Below are 17,601 nucleotides of genomic sequence, written 5' to 3' on the forward strand. Positions count from 1 at the left end.
TTTTTTTTCATATATTTTTCATATACAAGTCGCACTTGACTATAAGGAGCATCGAATTAAAACTAAAGCAAGAGCCAGGTATAAGTTTGGGGACTTGTGGCCTGAATCCCGGGCTTAACCAGCATAACCCTAACCTGAACCACCCTAACCCGAAAATTGGATAAAGACAACAAAATTTGATTATTGCATTTTGGTAAATATTCCTTTCATCATTGGTTAAAATGTAACACACATTTTTGTAAAATTAACATGTTAACCACAAGAGGGATCTGAAGACCACGATATATGTTTCTCAAAGGCAGAACAGTTCCCACATGCAGTATATGTCAGGACCAGAACAGAAACAGGACCCACTTGCATGACTTTTACTACAAGTTTTATTGAAAGAACCCTGCAAGCAAAGTACCCTCATGGTTATGGAAGGCATTGTTGAGATATTGGGGTTATCAGTAATTTGCAAATAACCATTTAACAAGATCCGATGTTCGCTGGGTGCGGGAAGAAAATCGCTCTCGTACTCGGATTGTGATCCGAACACGGAAGTGGATCTTTTGTAGCAAGCGATGGCGGTGTCAAGGGCGGAAAAGACGGTCAGTAGCCGGGACTGGGAGTCGGAAACGAGTCGTAAGCCAGAATGGGAGAGTAGATGTAAAAAGGGGTCGTAAGCCGGAGACAGGCGGGAGCAAAAACGGGACAGGCGGGGGTCAGGGTCGAAAAAGGCTTGCGTTGTATACACGAAGATTCGCAGACGGACCGACAACAGGGGATTGACAGGACAGGGTTCAAATAGTGACAGGGAGCCAATCAGGACCCGCGGAGGATGGTGCCAAATGAGCGGGCGCAGCTGAGTCACATCGGTAATCATGACAGTATGATGTAATTGTAACTATGATTTTCCATTTGTCTCCATTTTATTCTAAGGTAAAAAGGCACATCTGATTAAAAGGTGCACTTTCACATTTCTGGCCAGTTTGGGGTTCTTAGATGCACCTTCGAGTTTGGAAAATACCTTATTTTGCGTGCACAAAAATGTATACAATTTAAATGGATGTAGGATTACATCTCTAAGATACCGGTCTGCTATTAGACAGTGTCATATAAAATGCTGGTCTTCTATAGGTTTGCGTCAAGCCATCATGAAATTACAGATATGCTATTGACTGATCTACCTACCGTCATGAATCCCTCTCTAGTTGCACTGTATTTATTTGCTGAGGGGGCCAAGGCTTACATTGATGCTATTGGAATAAGCAAAAACATGATAACCATGGACACGAAGCTTGCATTTATGAAGAAATACGAAGAGGGCGCATAAATCGTTAGGCTCGCTACGAATTGAAGATGGATACTATTATTGAAAATAAGGAAGCGATTAAAGCTGATAAATACTCAAACTGGCTTAGGGCGAATATCAATATAGGTTTGAGTATCGGTGCTGATTTCATTCCTTTATAGGGTCACGGTACTTATAAAAGTGGCTGTGACAAATAGCCATTTAACAAATCATGTACCTAAAATAGGAGGATCAATAATAACCAATTTATTGGATTTTTTTTTTGGTTTGAACAAATTTATTGACACTAATAACAGAAAAACAATCATGACAATCTCAACAGCAATTAAGCACATTCACAATATTATATTTCAATATGACTTTTTTAACAGCAAGCACAATGTGAGGTTTGAACAACCCTTCTCGAAAATCTTAATAGCAATCAAGCATATTCACAATTTCATTATATAACATCTTTTTAGTGTCAATAGGATGCACTATTAGTGGGAAATATCAATAGGTATACATTTTGCAAATGATTGCCTTTTTAATAGGAAAACCAAATATCATGTACATAGTGGTATGAGTGCAAGTGAGAGTATCGGCATCCGTCTAAAACCAGCTCGGTAGCCTGGCGCTCGGCATTAAGGGTTGGAATTGGGGGGTTTGGTCACCTAATGACTCCCAACACAGCAGTTGGGTCTAAAAACCCGTCGATAGCTTCGCGTGACAAGATGATTTCCGGTAGATATAATGTTGATGGTTGATACTGGCTGAATAATAATAAATAAAAAATAAAAATACATCGAACATCCCTACTTTTTTGCTGATGACATATTATTTTGTGCAGCAGAAGGATCTATATCTTGGTGACTCCAAGTTGTCCCTTGGTGTGATTGAGCGATTGAGTTGTCTGTCTCTGTGTGCCCTGCGACTGGCTGGCAAGCAGTTCAGGGTGTCCCCCTGCCTACTGCCTGAAGATAGCTGGGATGGGCTCCAGCACCCCCGCGACCCTACTGAGGATAAGCGGTGCAGATAATGGTTGGATGGAAGGATCTCTATCGACCTCATGAATCATTGAACCATACTCGTGAATCATATGGGGGCCCTGCTTGAATTACAGCACACGTTTGGAACTAAACACGACGTAAACAGGGAGCGAATAATAACAGGATGGTATAATTAAACTATTACGAGTTTAAATCATTTTAAAAAGAGCTCAAACACAATGAATGATCCGGTCCATGACAGCTGAGAGACCCGGATGTTAGTCTAAAAATTGAAACGTCGCATGCGGCCGTAAAGCCGTAAGTAGTGTAAAATGGTGTTTTATAAGTTATAGCTGAAGATTATTTAAAATGCAAGTTTTCATTATCCCGACAGTCATTATTATATTTTTTTTATTACGAAAAAAGCAATTCGGTTTGGGTCGATCTGTATCGTCGCAGGGAGGCTGGAGGCACTCCCGGCGTGCTTTGCGGCCGTAAAAATGTAAATAGTGTTTAAAATGCACTTCTTTTTTTCTTTAATTCCGGTTTTCATTGTTATCTGATCCAGAATTGCCTTTATTGTCGTTGATGACAACGTAGCAAGCATTTTTTTATATCGTGGCACTCCAGAATAAATATTTAAAAAAGAGAAATAAGATGAAAGGTTGGGAAAATAGGCAAATATTTACAAGGTAGTGCTTATAGACCGACATTAATTCAATGACATTACAAGCAACTCAATAACAAAATAAAAGCAGATAAACTTTGTTTAAAATGCACGTTTTATTTTTATTCCGGTAGTCATTGTTCTATTTGTGTTATCACCACAAAGCAATTATATTTGCGTCGATGTGATCGTCTTTGGTTATGCATGACAATTAAATTTGTTGGGTTAGGAAGTAAAATTTTTACAATAAAAATGATTATTCCTCACATTTGATCATGCATTCCTGTAAAATGATGCTAAGTGGTGGTAGCTTTTCGCAAGCGTCTGAACATGGCGCTATTAAACAAAAGCCTGCATCTGTTTTTCTGTCTTCTTTCGGATTCCTGCACCAAGAAGTCAGTTTTACATGTTTGTAACAGCGCGAAGGCAGAAATAAACACATTGAGGGGCGGCTAACCATCAGCTAACCATAGCCGATCCAGAACCAGCAAGGCGGGGATCGGAGGTGGTCCATCCGCCTACAATTGCTTCCTATCCGGCTACGACTAGCATAATTATTGGACTACAAATTATTCTTTATGTGTCGAATGAAGCAGAAAGTGTCGTGTATTTTTGTTCTTAAATTCGGAATGAGAAAGCAATAAGAAGGAAAGCTTACCTGGACTGATATCGGCGCTCACCCTCACTGGTTCCGTGACTGTCTGTGACTGGGAACCGAACCCAAGCGGCGCTACTGGGCCGAGACAGCTGCGTCACGTGCCGGTCACGTGAGGCCCACTTGTCACGTTCCAGTCTCGTTTGGATCTAAGTTGTCGTCGAAGTAAATTCATGATTTCTCTTCATTTTTGCATATTTGTCTAACGTTAAAAAGTGGAAAATACGTTTCACGAAAAATGAGCCTATTACAGTGAAATTACAGTGGGACCTCGATTATCGCGGTGAATGGGGACCAAAACCACCCGCGAAAAGTGAAAATCTGCAAACTAGCTACACCCCTTCAAAAATGCTTGAAACATTTTTTTTTCAATTTTTTTTTAATTATTTTATTCTATTATTAAATGAAATGAAATGAAAATGAAATGAAATGAAATTAAATTAAATGAAAAATGAAATGATCTGCATTTATACAGCGCTTTTCAAGTCAGTAACTTCCCAAAGCGCTTTACAATGTGCTCCACATTTCCCAATAGCGGCCTTGCAGCCATGTAAGGCGCTAACCTGCTTGTTGGGGGTATTAGGGGTTCAGTGTCTTACCCAAGGACACTTCGACATGTAACACGGACGAGCCGAGATTCGAACTGGGATCCATTGATCGAGCCCTCTACCTCCTGAGCTACTGCCGCCCTTATTATTTTTTAATCCTGCGAAGCTCTGAATCCGTGAACGTGGAACCACGAAGTAGCGACGCCCCTTCAAAAATGCTTAAAAAAAATATATATATAATTTTTAAATTATATTATTATTATTATTATTATTATTATTATTATTTAGACCTGCAAAGCTCTAAACCCGCGAACGTGGGACCACGAAGTAGCGACGCCCCTTCAAAAATGCTTTAAAAAAAAATATATATATATATATATATTATTATTATTATTATTATTATTTATTATTATTATTATTTTTTAGGCCCGCGAAGCTCTGAATCCACGAACATCGAAGCGCGAAGTAGCGAGGTCCCACTGTATCTTAAAAAAAAGGAAATTAAAAATGCTGTTCACGGATCCTTAAACCGCCTGGGTCATCAAGGTACCACTGAGGACGCAACTCTGGACAGCTTTCCTGTCACGACCAGCACAAAGGGTAGACCCAATCGCGTAACGTTTCTCACAAATTTATTGAGATATAGAAGAAAGGCAGCGTCGCTGGACGCGGGAAGCAAGCCGCTCACGGGATCGGAGCGTGTTCCCAATGCGGAAGTGGATCTTCCAGAGCAGGAGATCGTGGTGTCGAAGACGGAAATAACAGGTTGATGGCTGGGGAGAGCAAAAACGTGGTGGGATCAAAAACAAATAGGAGCCGGAGACAATCGGAGAGATCATGAACGGACGGGTGCAAAAACGGGTGCAAAAACGGGACTGGCGGGAATCAGGGTCAAAATGCATGCCTTGTAACAACAGAGGTTCGCTGACGGACTGACCACTGGAGAGTGACAGGACTGGGCTTCAAAAAGGACAAAGAACTAATCAGGTAGCCAGCAGCTGCTGGCGCCAAAGGAGCGGGCACAGGTGATGCTAATCAGTAATCATGACATTTCCCCACTGTTGGCGGTTCCTGGCCTGTTTTTGGATCGTAGCAAAGTTGGCACTAGTTCATTCCTTGATGTTGTCGGCCCACTTCTTTTTCCTTTTGCCCCCTTGGACTGTTCCCTGGAGAATTTTTTTGGCCAGTCCAGATGATCTTGTATTGTGACCATACCACTGCAGTTTTCGTATGCGTACAGTTGACAACAGTTCTTCGTAGGGTCCAATGTGCCTGCTGATGGTGTTGCGCACTGTTTCATTTCTCACATGGGCGAAGTAGCTGATGCCTAGAAGTGTCCATAGCATTGCATCTCCATGGCCTGGATTTTCCTTTCCAGCTTTGCTGTGAGCGACCATGTCTCACAAGTGTAGAAGAAGTTGGAAGTAACCGGCACTTGCATGAGTCTGATCTTTAATTTCACTATTTTCTCGTTTCTCCGATTGGGTATAAGTCTGGCAAGTGCAGCTGTAGTTTAAGCTATCCTGGCCATGATTTCTGGGTCTGACTCATCTTTTAATATGACATTTACAAGATAGATTTGGTGACAGGTTCAAGCTCTTGGTGGTTGATGGTAATGTTTGTGGCGATACATTGGAGGTTTTTGGTCATTACTTTTGTTTTTCTGTGCTGCTTTCCATCCCTCATATCTTTCTGATTTAATTTCGCCCTATGTTCCGGTCCGGAACCTTCGCTCTTAAAATGCTGGTCTACTAGTGATCCCAAGAGCCAAGAAGAGATCCCCATTCGGGCCCCGGTGCTGTGGAATGCTCTTCCTCCTGAGATTCGATCAGCAACCTCAGTGGAACTGTTTGTCTAGGCTTAAAGCACACTTCTATTCTAACGCATATGAATAACCTATATTTTATGTTGACAATATCTGTGTATTATTTGTTATTGCAACATCCATTGTAGCCTGGTCATCCTGGGAGGGGGATGACCTCATGTGCGGTCCCTTCTCAAGGTTTCTTCATTTTCCTCATGTTGAGGTTTTTGAGTTTTTCCTTGCCCTCATGTAGGTTTTAGATCAGGGGGTGGTGTCATAATAGTCTGTGGTTTGCAATAATCTGTGGTCTGTGTAGCCCTTTAAGACTTTGTGATTAAGGGGCTATACACATAAACATGACTTAACTCGATTTGACTATACGTTATCATTGTTACAACCAGGTTGTAATTATTAAGAGTCTCCTCTACATCTTGATACTAATCACTCAATTGTGTTCAGATATCAGCTTACAATTAAGAAATACATTAAAACGTTGTTGCCAAATTTTGGGGGGTTGTCATTGTATTTTTTGTTGTATTTTTCCACTGACTCTTGTAATGTTTGAATAAGATTTAATGAAAGTAAACTCTTCTAAAAATAAGATGGATGCACATTTTATAAGACTCTCTTGGAAAGTGTATCTTATCTTTTTTAGATTGGACTTTTAGTTTCAGATTTTAGGATGATTCTTGAAATTTAACAGTTTTCCTAACTAACAGTACTGTATTTTCGTTTTTGAGGTGCAGCCATTTGAGACTCTTTGTGATTAAGGGCTATACAAATGAACATGACTTGACTCTGTGTATGACATATGTTGGTGTATTGTATCACCCAGGACAATAGAGGGCAGTGTTACAAAATAATAACTTCCGGTTACAATTACCTCTCTCAAAACATGGCCGCATCCATTGCGCTTCGAAGAAAATTCTGCACTTTTGCAAGGATATTCGCCCCAGTAACACATTTGGTAATTCAAATCTCTACACTTTTGTTGATTTAAAATACAAATGGCAAAGTTAAGCTTGTCAGTAAATCTATGAAACTTTACCCGTGTGCTAATATTGCAATGTTTTGCAGCGATTACGAGTTCCAGAACATTGTGCAGGATACACGAAATGCCTCACTGTTCGGTGTGTATTATTTTTTTTGCGTGTATTATTGAACATTTATCTTATTCCATGCAAGTTTTAATTTGTGGATACCTTTGTGGCTTTGCTGATATGACATCGATGTAGACTTGCAAAGGGAATTGAATTATGCTTGCATTATGCTCTAATGCATACATATTTGTTTTATGGTGCGCAGTTTATTTTTTTCTGAGGATAGTTTATTTATTTTACGTCCAAATATCTGCAGACATCCACTTCACTTGAACCCAACCCTCCAAAAAGCCTCTGCGTTTTCGTCTTTAGCGCCAGCAGTGAGTTGAGTCACATTTTCCTCATATTTAAAACACGAGATTTAAATTTGGCTTTTTCCTTCCAGATCACTGTGACGGGAGAACCTGACACGCTATTCCATAAAGTATCTGTGCTTGTGAAAAGCCATGACAGAGCTGTATTGGACAGCTATGAACATTTTGCCACCATGGCAGCAAAAGAGCTAGGCATTAGTATCAGCAAAGTGTAAGTCTGGGTGACAAATTTCCACGTTGTCTGCAAAATAAGCTTCTGTTTGTATTCATTTGTAATTATTCTTCTGGTGTAGTTCTGAACCTCCTAAACACATGGAAAGGTTTACACTGCTCAAGTCAGTCCACATCTTCAAAAAGCATAGGGTTCAATACGAGATGAGGACACACTACAGGTGTATTGAGGTAAAGTTTTGTTCATTTAACGATGTGTCATTACTAAATGCGAGCAACCGTTTCTGTGTTTTTAGTTGTCCTGTTTAACAGGTTCCACAGCACGGGTGTATTTAGAATACATCCAGAGGAACCTCCCGGAAAGTGTAGCCATGCAGGTGACCAAGGTACGTCATAATCATGCTGCATATTTGTCTCACAGGGAACCTCACACTCAAAAGGTACTTTTGTTTCACCAGACTGCAATTGAGAGGATTCCAGAGCACATCCGGGAGCCCATGTGGAAGGGCGAGCCTGCGGAGGAGGAGCAGAAGCCCAGTCTGTAAAGGGAAATCTGTTCCTACACCCTGGTCACCAGTTAATCACTCAAACAGGACACTTTTTTGAATGCAAAGGAAAAAACATGCAGGTAGAAGATCATGCAAACTATACAGGAAGGCCAGGACACGGATTCAAACGTTCGACAATTGCAAGTTGTGTGGCTGCTAACTGCTATGTTCCACCAGAATTTTAATAGACTTTGTGTTTAGTTCTTACTTTAATACAAAGTAAATTTCATTGTCAATATGCATACCATTCCTGTTTATGAATTTATCCTGCAATCACACCCTATTGAATAACATGAGATAACAGTACTACATAATACAATTTCACTCAACATAGAAAACTATGTGTATAGAAAAATATTTATATATGCATGTGTAACTTGGTTGCAATAAAAGTGCTTTTAAAATGTCAGAAAGGAAACTTCTGTACTGATTAAGATTTTTCTGTCTTGCACAATCTTGTAAGTTTCTCTTGAGCAGACATACCAGAAATTGACTTTAATGTCATGCTTTTGTCCAAGAACATATATATATATATATATATATACATATATATATATGTATATACGTACACACACAGTGGCTTGCGAAACTATTTGGCCCCCTTGAACTTTGTGACTTTTTGTAAAATTTCAGACTTCAAACATAAAGATATAAAACTAATTTCTTGTGAAGCATCAACAATAAGTGGGACACAATCATGAAGTGGAACACACTTTATTGGATATTTTAAACCTTTTTTAACAAATAAAAAAACGAAAAAGTCTGTGTGCAAAATGATAAAGCCCCTTTACTTTCGGTGCAGCCAATTCTGTCCAGAGGTTCAGTGAGGATCTCTGCATGATTCAATGTTGATCTAAATGACTAACGATGATAAATTAAATCAACCTGCGTGTAATCAAGTCTCTATAACTGCACCTGCACTGTGATAGTCTCAGAGGTCTGTTTAAAGCGCGGAGAGCATCGTGAAGAACGAGGAACACATCAGGCAGGTCCGAGGTACGGTGTTGGAGAAGATTTTATATTATATATATATATATATTAGTATATTATCATAAATTAAAGATCTTTCTGAAGACACTGAAAAACAGCACACCCCAATACTGTCATATTCTCCAAAACAATCAATTCTGTAATTTTTGAGTGTACAGAAAAATCTTATACTGTTTAAAAAATAGTTTTCAGTGTGAATGGGATCAAAAAAAAACATTTGCAAAAATTGTGTATTATTGTTTAAAATATCTCCCTGATTTCAAGTTCACGTGGTACTAAACAATCCCCCAAATTTGGTGTATTTTTATATAGAACAACTTAGAGTAATTTTTCAAGTCAAATCATCTTTATTTGTGTAGCCCTTAACCACAAGGAGTCTCCAAAGGCTGCACTGACCACGGATTATTGCAAACTACAGACTATTATGACACCATCCCCTGATCTAAAACCTCCAAGAGGGCAAGGAAAAACTCAAAAACCTCAACTTTACAATGAGGAAAATGAAACCTTGAGAAGGGACTGCACATGAGGTAATGCCCCTTCCAGGATGACCAGGCTGCAACAGAATTTGCAATAACAAATAATACACGGATATTGTCAACATGAAATATTGGTCATTCATAAGCTATCGAATAGAAGTATGTTTTAAGCCTAGACTTAAACAGTTCCTCTGAGGTTGCTGATCGAATCTCAGGAGGAAGAGCATTCCACAGCACCGGGGCCCGAATGGAAAACGCTCTCGAACCTACGGATCTCTTCTTGGCTCTTGGGATCACTAGTAGACCAGCATTTTTAGAGCGAAAGCTCAGGACCGGAAGATAGGGGGAAATTAATTCTGAAAGATATGATTTTGTATACGACCAACAGAACCTTAATATCACATCTTAAGCTAACAGGGAGCCAATGCAGGTTAGCTCAAATCGGGGTAATGTGATCATACTTTCTTGTCTTAGTTTAAAGCCTTGCTGCAGCATTTTGTACCGGCTGAAGGCTCTTGATTTTGTAATTATCAAAGCGAGCCAATTTGTTTGATAGCGTGAGCAAAATGACTGCTAAAATACTTATTGAAATGAAATGATCTGCATTTTATATAGCGCTTTTCAAGTCAATGACTTCCCAAAGCGCTTTACAATGTGCTCCACATTTCCCAATAGCGGCCTTGCAGCCATCTAAGGCGCTAACCTGCTTATTGGGGGTGTTAGGGGTTCAGTGTCTTACCCAAGGACACTTCGACATGTAACCTAGACGAGCCGGGATTCGAACTGTGATCCCTTGATCCCAAGACGAGCACTCTACCTCCTGAGCTACTGCCGCCCTTATTCATTTGTTCAATGATTCCCACCCCCTTAGAAAAAGAATTGCCTGTTTATGACCCCCTAAATAGACCCTCATTTGTCAAATGAGTACGTAATAGTTAAAACAACAATTATGCAAAGGTCTTTTCAAATACACAAAAGAACTGCAACGCCACACACGCATGACAATACCATTCAATCAACATTGTCCCCTTCGTCTCTGCAACCATTTAACACCTAACAGCAGTTTCAGATCCTTTAACAGGTAAATTTAAAGCACATATTAAAATATTTTGATTCCATATTACGAAGAACAGCATGTAGCAATTTAGAGCGCCTTGCTGTATGATCCAAATGTGGGCAAATCAGTAGATAATTTTAATTCTAAAAGTCTGGAAGCAAGTGAATTAAATCTTTTTAACTTCTAAAATGTAGGTTAAAGACATAATGAGTCAAAAAGGGACCAATCAACTATATCAATTTGAACCATCCTTCCTGTTAGCTTGTTTTAAATAAATTGACCCACATTTTTGTCTGGGTAATTAAAAAAGGCAAGTCGTGTTTCAGATTTAATTCCCCCCTATGTTACGGTCTGGGACCTTCGCTCTGAAAATGTTGGTCAACTAGTGTTCCCAAAAGCCAAAAAGAGGTCCCCAGGTTCGAGAGCATTCTCCATTTGGGCCCCGGTGCTGTGGAATGCTCTTCCCCCTGAGATTCGATCTGCAACTTCATTGGAACTGTTTAAATCAAGGCTTAAAACACACTTAAATTATATAGCTTGTGAATGACCTGTATTTCATGTTGACAATATCTGTGTATTATTAATTATTGCAACATCCATTGCAGCCTGCAATTACTGGATTACTTCACATGCGGTCCCTTCTCAAGGTTTCTTCTTTTTCCTCATCTTGAGGTTTTTGAGTTTTTCCTTGCCCTCATGAAGGTTTTAGACCAGGGGATGGGGTAATAATAGGCTGTGGTTTGCAATAATCTGTGGTCTGTGCAGCCCTTTGAGACTCTGTGTGATTAAGCGCTATACAAATGAACATGACTATATTTGGATAAACATTTATCTCTGCGCTCTTGCGAAACGCTAATGTTTTAATTGTTTGTTAAAATCTATATGACCTGCAAATTTCAGATGACACACATTCGACCTTGAACCCATACAGTCACCATTCAGTTGGATTTCACTTGAGTACAGTAGGATTAGTATTTTCCTTTAAGAATTGTTTTATTATACAAATAATCATTATTTCACATAAACAGTCAATTAATGGTTTAAGTATGTGGGGTTTCAATATCTTAAATTTGTATTTAATTTGAGAACAATACATTTAGTGTTTTATTTTCAGGACATAGGATTTTTAATACCGTACATTCAAGTTCAAGCTGCATATTATTGCAATTGCTTAGCGTAATATTAAATATGTTTTTGAGACGAATGTAGTTTGTAATATTTGTAAAAAGTGAGAAAATGCTTATATACTGTAGTTATTCCAAGCCATCTACATTTGTTCAGTCCATAATTGATATTTAATTCTCAAAGGTAATTGGATCCTATACTTCTTGTTTTATTATTATGCATTGTGCAGGCTGTTTGTTGGGTAAACTAAGTGTATGTCTTCATATAAACACCCAAGTAAACAAAATTCTACTTGAAAATAATTTTCACAAAACAAGTATACCCATACCTGCCAACCTTTGCCACCCCCCTCCTTATTAATGATTGCAATTCCCCTTATTAAGCCATTATAAACCTTACAAGCACACTGCGGCACCTATTTACTCACAGCAAGACAGACTATGTAGCATAAAAACAAAGTTAATTTGTGTGAAACAATTGTATTACATACCAGATCAATAGCACATGCAATCATTTTAGCATCTTTCTTAGTTCTTTCCTCAATTTCAATAAATGTAGTCATGCTTATTATACATATAGCAGTATTTTAGAAAATAACTGTTCCCTTATGTACACAAATTGAAATTATATAAAAAAATCCGAAAAAATGCAGGGGAATGTACGTACAAGTGATGTATAATGTACTTAAGAATCTCCCTTTTTGGTTGAGTTAAACATGTCATGATTGTTTTTTTTTTCGTTTTATTTCATTTTTTGTGTTTTTCTCTATATTCCTGCAACACTTTCTGTTCTCTTGAAAACTTTGTATTGTATGACCGTTTTGTGGCAATTTTGTTGGTAATGACACAATGTTCAATAAGAAGGGATTTTAAAAGTATTTTACTTCCGGTTTATTTATTCTTATTGGGTTAGTAGTTTTTAATTCAACCATTACAACTTTGAATTATACAGTTATGAAGCGACCACAACAAAAATGAATTGACATCAACATTGTTTAATTTCCTAGTCGTAAAAAATACATTAAGAAATATCACATAAGTACTACATATTTCTAATGACAATTGTATCCTAATGTACAAAACTATAAGTGCCCTCTGAAAAATAAAATTTACATCCAGGAAAGGGCACCAAGCAAGTATGTATTCCAAACACATTAAGAAAAAAGTTCACATTCTCTCTCAGATATTAGAAGACTTGAGCTGACCCGCTAGGTTGCTGCGACTTGTTTTGCTTGGCATCTAAAAGATTTCTTTTACGCATTATCATCCAGTTTGCAACAAGACCAGTGAGTCTCACATAGGCACATTGAAAAAGCCGAGTCGTACCCCAGCGACAAGGCATTGTCTTAGATAAGACAAACTTCTTCTGCATCATGCTGAAAAGGCTCCACCGTTTGTGATCAATTGTTCTGGTATCCTCCTGTTGTGTTAGGAATTGGCACCACTAACTTTCCATTTTGATCTCATGACGACCAAAAAACGCTCAATATAGTTAATATGACATCCTTACAAACATTGTTTGCATCCATAATCATATGTTACCATTGTAATTTGATTCTATGGCCCCTGTGACACATCAGTTATTACATTTTATAACTTTGAAACGGGTCCCTTGAGACCCTAACACAACATAAGGCTTAAACTGAATGTGCAGTCTCCAAGTTTTCATTTCTAATATACTGAGCATTTAAGATAAAAGAACCTGGCTGAGGTTCAGGCGAACTCTTCAACCTTGCATGACGCGCGTTTGCGTAAACTAGAGATTTTTACGCACGGCTCAAAATGTCCGACAGCTTGTTAATGTAATCGATGGTGTACTTAAGGGTTTGTATTTTAGTCAGCGGTTGTCCCCTCGTGTAATGCGGCGGCAAGTAGTCCCGGAGCTGGTGCAGAGCTTCGGCGAGACTCCTCATCCTCATCTTCTCCCTCTCGCTGGCCTTCACGCGCTTCTTGGTGGACATCTTTGCCTTGGCGTGTGTCCTGGGCGCTTTATCGGAGCCAGAGTGGAGATCCCGGCCCGGGTAATCGTAACCCAGCTCCGGGTGCACCCCGTTGCAAAACAGTTCCGGGGACGAACACGCAGAGTCCACCGAGGAAGAAGAACTTGGGGAGGAATCCGAGGAAATGAGCTGCACCCTTGCCTTCCACTCCTGCAGAAGTTCGGATGTTGCAGCTTCGAGGTCCATGCTGCATTCGTAGAAGAAACGCATCCAGGATGATGACAGCAGACGAGGGTATCCTAGAGAGGGAGATAGGATGACGTTTTTATATGTGGTCGCATCTCCGGAGGTTTATGAGTTCAGGCGGAAAAAAGGAGTTCAAAGCGAAGCGCAAGTGGCAAAACGCGACCTTCGCGAAGGACGTCGTTGGTTCTCACCGAGGTGTGAATAAGGTGAAATGGGCGGATAATGCGACCGAAAGACAAATAATTAGATTCCCTTTGTGGGAGGTGAGCCTTTAAAGTCTGCACGAAGACAATTATCAGTTTGATGTGATGTGGCTAATGAAGGGCAGGGCCACGTATACGCATGACGCACGCACAAGGTTCTATTTCTAGACTCTTATTTTGGAAATTTATTCTGCTAATGTCGTTGCACTAGTGTTCTGATCGCACTTAAAACTCCGGCCAGTCTAAATGCATTACCGTGTTTGTATTCGCATATTTAGTCTTACATTTTTAATCTTATTTTCTTTTTCCGGGTCTTTATGACATGATTATCCTGGAGTGTCACGTCTAATCTCGTTGTAAGCAATGTTTGTTATACAATCAAGACGATTCTTATTCTAATAGCATAGAATACAAATGTAGAAAAAAAATTTAAACACCCATAGCGGAGTTTAATTAAGTTTAATTACCATAATAATGACAATAATGTGCCATAGTGCAAAATAGGAATGTGCAGACCAAATAAGACAAAAAACTGTCAGGTATTGTTTATTCAGTTTTTAATATTGGACAAATGCAAAGGAAATTTCATAGGATGCCAGTTCCTTATTTTGACTCACTGTTGTTTGTTGTTTTGACAAGTACTGTACATCATTGCCGCTATCTGATTCTTTGATATCCGCATCCTTTGATGCTGATCTGTTTTTTGTAACCTTGACAATTTAATAAAAAGAGGTGGCTCGTTGGAAGGCAGAAAGATGGGATAGAATTCTCTTATCTGAAGGCTTCTCTCCCGGTCCTCCTGAAGAGTTCAAAATCCATCAATGTCTTCTCGCCTTATTTTGGTAGTCTACTAAGGTTTAAGATTAACAGGTATAATAAAAAAATAAGATAAGATATTTGTATTATTTATCAATTTAGTTTTAGATATGTAAGTCTACAGCCATAATAAGAATGATAATGTTATTCTAAAAGTGGAATAAAATAGTAATACACTGACCAAGGAAAATAAAAAAAACTCCCAGGTATTTTCATGAACCTGAACAGGATCAGGACCCAAATTCATGACGTTTCTCACACAAGCCTTTTATTTTACGGGAAATAGGGAGACATGCACGTTATGATAGGAAGCCAGAGGCCAACAAGTCTGATACCGATTGCCCGAGCAGATATGGGACAGATGGGGTCGATACCGGACAGGACGGGACAGACAGGATTGATATCAAAACAGGATATTGAAATTAAACAGGACAAGCTAGACAGGAACTAAACTGGAAACAGATATTAAACAGGACAAAATAATCGGGAACAATACCGGACAGGATATACCAACAGGAAACGGGACGGAGTCAAAACCCACATCTTGCAGGGCAGAAGTTCGTTGATGGACTGACAAAGGAAGAGTGAGAGCACTGGGCTCAAATAGACAGAAAGCCAATTTGTCAACGAGCCGCAGCTGGCGCCACACGGGCGCGGCCAATTGGGCACCATGGCAACCGTGACAGGTATAATTAAAAAATAATTTAAAAAAAGAACAAAATTTTATATATATATATATATATATATATATATATATATATATATATATATATATATATATATATATATATATCAAAATGAAATAATAATCAGGAGGAACAGTGAGGAAACAATAACTACCTCCTGAAGTGGCTGCAAAATGTATAGTTTTTAAAAGGCACACTCACCTACATCTTATCTGCACCCTGAGATTTTATTGTTGATCATTTTAACAGAAATCTAAAATCAGCATTTGATTCTGTAGCTTCTTTTTATCAAAACAATAACTTTAGAAGAAAACGGATTTAAAAAAAAAACAGTTCTGGTGCAGCTGGATCTCAGTGCTTGCTGACTTTGACGGAGTAGATCACCACATTTTATTAAACAGATTTAGAAACCAGGTGGGCATCCTTGAACTGTTTTAAACAGGTTCTGTTCCTATCTCACAGACCGACATTTCCTAGGACGTATGGATGCATGTTCCTCCACAACCAATGAAGTCACATGTGGGGTTCCCCAAGGTTCAATTTTAGGCCCAGTACTTTTTAATCTGTATATGCTTCTACTTTGGGATGTCTTCAGGAGACACTGACTCAACTTTGATATAGTTACGCTGACCTTCCCGTGTCTCTGATGAAACAAGTCCTATAAATACCCTTTTAAGATGCATTTCAGATATTAAGTCGTGGATGGCACAGGCCTTCCTAGCGCTCAACCAGAAAAAAAAACAGAAGTTTAGGTCCTGCAATTTAAAGAAAACTGCATTTGGACCTTTAGATTGCATTAAGAACTTGGGCGCTATTATCGACTCTCAGCTCGATTTGATTCCATACAAAAATTTAACAAAAATATTTTTTATCATCTCAAGAATATAACCAGATTGCTGCCCATTTCTCTTTCAGGCAAACCTGGAGGTACTGTTGCATGCCTTAATATATTCTCATTTAGATTATTGTAATGCCCTGCTCTCTGGTTTTCTCAAAGAAAGTATTGCTACCTTGCAGCTATTAGAACACTTAACAGCACGTTGCTCACATTACACCAGTTTTGAAATCACTGCCTTCGCTCCCTCTGCGTTTCAGGATCAATTTTACCAGTTTTTAATTGTCTTAATGGTCTTGGGCCATCCTATCTGTCTGATTTGCTTTTATATTATCAGCCCTCGTGGTCCCTAAGGTCCTCTGGCAGCGACTTGTTGACTGTCCTTAGGGTGAGGACCAAAACCTATAGTGAAGAAGATTCAGCCACTTTGGTCCTCACCAATGGAACAGTCTGCTGGAGGACATCAGGTCTGTAGGGACCCTTGACATTTTTAGCAGTAGGCTCAAGACACACTTTTCTGTTATAGCTTTTAATTGATCATCTTTGTTTAGTTTTGATCTGTTTAACTTCTGATCTTTTATTGTATCATACTTTACTTTTTATTTCATACTGCAGTTGTTTTATTTTGATATTTCAGTGTTCCCTCATTTGGGGGTACCACCTGGGAGGGTGTGGTTCATTGGTGGAAAATCCTGAGGCCATCTTCTGCCTTCCTTATCAGTGTGGATAAGCCTTCCTCAGGTCCCTTTCCTCACTTAGTTTGTGCCTTGCCATAATATTTTTTAAACTTTATTACTATTTCTTTGGTTTTAATTGTATTTTTAACCACTGCGTGTCTGTGTATGTGTTTTGGGTTGTCGGGCGGGTGTCATGATTACTGATGTGACTCAGCTGTGCCCGCTCCTTTGGCGCCAACTGCCGCGGGTTCCCATTGGCTCCCGATCAGTATTTGTACCCAGTCATGTCTGTCTCTTTTTGTCAGTCCGTCTGCAAACCTCAGTTAGCATTAGGCAAGCCTTTTTCGACCCTGACTCCTACCTTGCCCGTTTTTTGCTCCTGTCTGTTCCCCGGCTTCGACTCGTTTTTGATCCTGACCATGCCTACTCTCCCATCCCGGCCTTCGACCTCTTTTTGTCCCCGACCACATCTTCTTTCC

General features: G+C 39.2%; 2 protein-coding genes across 2 annotated transcripts; one reads left to right on the top strand and one right to left on the bottom strand.

Moving 5' to 3' along the window:
- Window positions 1–7,007: 7,007 nt before the first annotated feature.
- On the top strand, window positions 7,008–8,506 carry mrps10 (mitochondrial ribosomal protein S10; the record flags this gene model as incomplete). Its single annotated transcript, XM_088325108.1, has 6 exons — window positions 7,008–7,066; window positions 7,293–7,356; window positions 7,422–7,561; window positions 7,644–7,752; window positions 7,818–7,907; window positions 7,980–8,506. Coding segments are annotated over 6 exons (549 nt in total), but the record flags the coding sequence as incomplete, so codon positions are not given.
- Window positions 8,507–12,728: 4,222 nt separating this feature from the next.
- Window positions 12,729–14,197, bottom strand: msgn1 (mesogenin 1). The gene has a single exon (XM_088325486.1). The coding sequence runs from the start codon at window positions 13,927–13,929 to the stop codon at window positions 13,486–13,488; it is 444 nt and encodes a 147-aa protein (XP_088181612.1). The 5' UTR covers window positions 13,930–14,197; the 3' UTR covers window positions 12,729–13,485.
- Between the last annotated feature and the right edge of the window lie 3,404 nt (window positions 14,198–17,601).

The sequence above is a fragment of the Urocampus carinirostris genome, chromosome 20, assembly GCF_059441175.1.
Source record: "Urocampus carinirostris isolate Australia breed hairy pipefish chromosome 20, RoL_Ucar_1.0, whole genome shotgun sequence".
Taxonomy (NCBI): domain Eukaryota; kingdom Metazoa; phylum Chordata; class Actinopteri; order Syngnathiformes; family Syngnathidae; genus Urocampus; species Urocampus carinirostris.

What these genes read in the sequence shown, in the direction of transcription:
- msgn1 (XM_088325486.1), bottom strand. Translation starts at nt 13,929, where the DNA reads ATGCGTTTCTTCTACGAATGCAGCATGGACCTCGAAGCTGCAACATCC.